The following is a 5,076-nucleotide window of genomic DNA, read 5'->3' on the forward strand; positions in this document are numbered from 1 at the left end:
TATATATATAATATAACAGTTATATCAACCATGTAAGGCCCATACCAGGCCGATCTGGTTTAAAATAAAATAAATAAAAAAAAAAAATCATTTTTTGTTAAGATTAGGGAAATATGACATAAGTAGATACAGTACAGTATAAACAGAAAAACATCTTAAAGAATATATAGATATCATATTGATATGTCCTTTATTTCTTCTTAAAGAGTGACCTTTGCGTAAATCCAATAATATTTCTCTGGGATAAAATTGGCAGACTTATTTATGAGACGAAGAATTAACTCTTCTCATAACTCAAGAGTGCTAAGAAGAGCTTAAGTGAAGACACGACAGAAAATGAAAGATATAGCAAACCTTCATTCACACAGTTTGTTCTACAAGGAAATCCGACAAAGATATCGAAAAAGTATTTAATGATTTTTTAGAAACATTTAAAAATTTTAGCAATCTCAATAAACCTGACGGGCCAAACCGAATTCCAATATCGATTATATAAGAAAATTAGAATTTACGTATAACCCTATTAGAATTTTTAATTAATTTGTTAATTTTAATGAAGACTTTTCTCTTTGTGGAAAAATTATCCGTCACGTTTTGATTCGCGCTAGAATTTCTGTAGGCCCATATCGAAAAACGTCAGAATTAATTTCGTTAATATGGACATTAACCAATACCTCCTAATTATTGCTGTGATAAACTCATAAGTTGAAGGTAAGCCGTATACAGAAAGTAACAAGAAGGCCTCAATATTGAATATCATTTCATCTATAACATGAGCGAGAAGTATTGGCAACGGTGAGGGGTGTTTTCACAGGCCATATTTTTGAGGTCAGGAAGTTGGCAGATTTACTGAAAAGCCTGGAAAAACACCTCGGGATGGCATAAGCATACCTACAACAGTGGTCCTCTTTTTTTATTTTCTACTTTTTTTTTATTATTATTTTCGTATCCCAGTCCCGGATAGTAAACAAAAGGAAATTTAATATTTCTGTGTAAAACAATGACGCTTTTTCTCGAATATTTGTTTAATTCTTGCGTCTTTGACATATTTATTTCTTATATATTTATAGGACCTCTTTTATATACTTGTTTCTTGTATTGTCTGTAACTATTTGGTATTTTTTTTTTAAAGTCTTATTAAACGTTACATACAATTTTTATCACTTATGTGGGAAACTACACGAGATTTTTACTTAACATTTTAGGATTTTATTCATTAGATAAATTCTAACTTGAACATACAAAAACCTGTTTCATTAAATAGAATATATTTAATATAATGTTTAAAAAATTAATAATTATAAAAATATGTAAATAGTTTAAATAAAAAATATTATAAACTTTAAAAAGTTTTTTAAAGTATGATATTATGTTCTGTGCAAAGTAGCCCTATATAATTGAGCAGCGTCTCTTTTACAATATATATAAAGTGAATAAATAATTTAAAGTATTCCTCTCATGTTCAAAATCGAGAATGCGTCTTTCTTCAAGCTGTTTAAAGATCCTTGATTGGTCAGAGAAAAGGCCAGTAACTAATTAACAAAATTGTTTATATTAATTAGTTACAAGAGATGTATGGATTACTTTTACAGTTATTAAATTTGTGACATCAAGTTTTTTTTTTTTTACAGCCACTTTTACATTGTACTATTTTCAGAAATGATCAGAATTCCGAGAGTGGCTCTATTTAATATTTATAAAACCAGTGAAACCCCAGTTAAAAAAAAATCGACATTTTTCGCTTACGTGCTTTTAAATATCCGAGATAACATTTATGATAGCAAAGATTTAATTGAAATGTTTGAAGAAAATAAACTGCAATAAAAAGAAAAAATTAAATGAGTTAAACCAGAAACAGGTCAAAAACGATCGTTTTATAGGGACAGAGAGCACATTAAGATCTCTGAAATCTCGAGAGATGTGTCGCTACAAGCAAGTTGTAAAAATATTTTTCTCTAATTCACAAGTAGAGGGCTTTTTTAATCACCCTAGAACGGCTCCATATACCCCAGAGACATACAGAGGTGATGCAACGAGTAAGAAAATTAACAAACAAAATGAGAGGCACAAGATCAGTTAATCAAACAAAAAAAAAAATGAAATAAGAAAAGGAATAATGAAAAATAGAAGAATCTTGATTAAAAGTATACAAAGAAAAAAAAATCAACTAAAATATAAATAACCACAAAAAAAAAAAAAAAAATGAAATAAAAAAACACTAGAAGAGGACTTTTTTAATCACCCTAGAAGGGCTTCATATGTCCCAGAGACATACAGAGGTGATGAAACGAGTAAGAAAAATAACAAACAAAATGTGAGTCACAAGATCAGAAAATAAAACAAAAACAAATTAAATAAGAACAAACAGTAGCAAAAATTAACTAAAATATAACTAACTATAAAATAAAAATTAAATTAAACAAAAAATCACATGGTGTAAGTTTTAAATATAAAAAGATAATAAAACAATATTGTTTAAAACTAGCAGACCAGACAATGCTTCGCTATTTTAGGATGTACATATACATTAATTAAAAAATATTAAAACTTTGATAACAATTAATATATATGTGAAGTGACAAGACGGTAACTACATTAACATAAATGGTAACAGGTAACACCGCTGTATAATCGTTAATAATGGTCCGACTTAGGTGATTTAATTATTATTATTTTAGGCAAGTTGATTACCAATCATATTGTCATAAAAATACTGCATAAAATCTGAATAGTTATTAAATATTAGTACTGTATTAAAACGATTCAGAGTTACTGACACATCAAAGTGTGGTAAAAGATTTTTTAGGAATGAAACAAAGTAGATATTCGTTTTTAGGACTTGAAGAAAACCTTAATTTGGAAAATAAAATTTTTTGGCCCAAACTTTTCGCCTTTAATTTCTTTAAAAAAAAAAAATAAATAGAATTCACTTCAAATTAATTCAACCAGTCTACACCAAACTTGGCAGTGGTTTAGAATTCTATAAACTGCACCAAAGGGCACAAACCTAATTAAACCAATTTGAACCAGAAATTTAAAATAAAACGTTTCACAAGTTTTTGTTGACATGAAAATAATATTTCGATCTTAGAAGACTAATATTATCATTATATATATGCAGAGGAGTTATGAACGATTATATGAATAATGGCTAAAGGAGTATAAAAAAAATCCACCAATTAAATCATGATGAAAAATTTATAATTTCTTTGAAAAATAGTACTTGAGACGACGCCAAAAATAAATATAATTTGCTTTTTTAATTTTAGTGAATAAATAAATCATTTAGTAGAATCAGTAATATATTTATCTCTTCTTCGCCAAGAACTAAATTAATTGGCATATAATAACCATGAAAAAAATGTATACTTTAAAAAAAAATGCATAATTTTTTAAGTAACTTTTTTGTTTATCGGACCTGCCTATAATCATTCCAGGGAAATCCTGAACTTTAGAAAAAAATAATAAACCCTCACAATCGGATGAACGCATAAAGTATAGGCTTATATTATAAAGTATAAGCTATAAGTAGCATAAGATACATAAAGAACAAACAAGAAAATATTGATTTTAAATACAATCTATAATTTTTTTTTAGTTAGAAATTAAGAAACATATACAATCGCTAAATTTCAGATACTCAACAAGTTTTGAAATAAAAAAAAAAAAAGAATTTCTAGTAGCTAAAGATGTCTTGATGAACCGAAAGTAAATTGGAACATTTCGAAAAATGCTGAAATGTTAACTCAATGCTTTATTACTAAGGAATCAAAGAAATAAATAAAAATCGAAATAAATACAAAAGTGATTCAATAAGACTAAACCGTTCTGTTACTTTAAGGAGAATTATAAAAAATCCTTCACTTTATTTTGATGGCATGGAACAGAAAATCAAAATAACTTTACAAATTGTTACTTCATGTCGTAAAAGGAATAATTAAAAAAATGTATTTTTAATATAAAATTGAATAATTATAAATACTGAGGCAGAAATATTTGTTCCAATACGTCAAAAACTAATACTCAATTTTGTTACCTAGGCTTTTTCTTCTCACTCCCACTCTGTTAAACTGCGGCGAATTCGCCTCGTCAAGATCATTAAATAATTCAGCATACCATTGAGTTGTCCTTGACATAACAGAAACTTCCAAACCTCTCCTGTACCGCGCTCGCGAATCAGACGTGACCTAGGTCCGGAGATAAGACGCATTGCACAGGGAGATCTCAGTCTCGCAGGACGGCCAACCACCAACTGAATGTCGCCTTGCAGGGAGCGCATGTTGGAACCTATCCAAAACATGGTCCAATCTATGTTCTAGGATAGAAAAACAAATCCTAAACTCTGGACAAATGCTCCTTCGTGCCTTCTTGCAGTTCAACAACAGGATTGTAACTATCGATCACAAATATATTCCCATTTCTTTACGGGGATACATCTAACAGAGAAATATTACTACCATTTTAGTTTTTTAATATGCTGAGAGATAAGTTATATTTTCAATTTATATCATCGTGGACGAAATCGTAAAGAATTTTTTATTTTACCTTCAAATACACCATCTCAGGTATCATAATCTCGTTTTTTCAAAAATAACAACAAATTTATAAAAGTAGTCATTTTGTATGTACTTAATAGGATTCTTTATCATCACCAAAGAATAATTTTCTACAATTTACTCTAAAAAACACGAAATGTTCTAAGGACTATTCTAAAAATAAATTGCTAAGTATTACCTGTTGTCAATTCGGATACCAGGATAATTACTAAAGGCAATTATTCAAATATATATTTATATATTAATAAAAATTACTAGAGTCCTACGAAACTATCATTATTGGATTTCTTTTCCAAAGGGCTATTGTAGTTACCAGTTTATCAATTATATATCTTTACATCTATAAAATATTGTTACCATTAAAACATATATAGGAAAAACTAATGAAAAAAAACTAAGTCAAATTAATTTGACTGAGAATTCCGTCAATCATAAAGTTGATAAAGACTGCATCTCCCTTACATATCGACACATTTTGAACACAATAAAATCCTCATAATACTTTTTTTTTCACTCTTTT

At 28.1% G+C, this 5,076-nt stretch overlaps 1 protein-coding gene across 4 annotated transcripts in view; it reads right to left on the reverse strand.

Moving 5' to 3' along the window:
- Positions 1-5,076, reverse strand: part of Mctp (multiple C2 domain and transmembrane region protein) — a 371,452-nt gene that overhangs the window by 256,064 nt on the left and 110,312 nt on the right. Inside the window, exon 1 of one of the 4 annotated variants that reach the window (XM_014425861.3) lies at positions 4,037-4,340. The exons of the other annotated variants lie outside the window; for them this stretch is intronic. Within the exon in view, the coding sequence (XP_014281347.1) occupies positions 4,037-4,136 (100 nt within the window). The 5' untranslated portion in view covers positions 4,137-4,340. Of the gene's footprint in view, positions 1-4,036; positions 4,341-5,076 lie in introns of those variants that run through there. 4 annotated transcript variants of the gene reach the window in all.

This window comes from Halyomorpha halys, unplaced genomic scaffold, assembly GCF_000696795.3.
Source record: "Halyomorpha halys isolate HHAL.00 unplaced genomic scaffold, Hhal_1.1 Scaffold539.1, whole genome shotgun sequence".
In the NCBI taxonomy this organism is placed as follows: domain Eukaryota; kingdom Metazoa; phylum Arthropoda; class Insecta; order Hemiptera; family Pentatomidae; genus Halyomorpha; species Halyomorpha halys.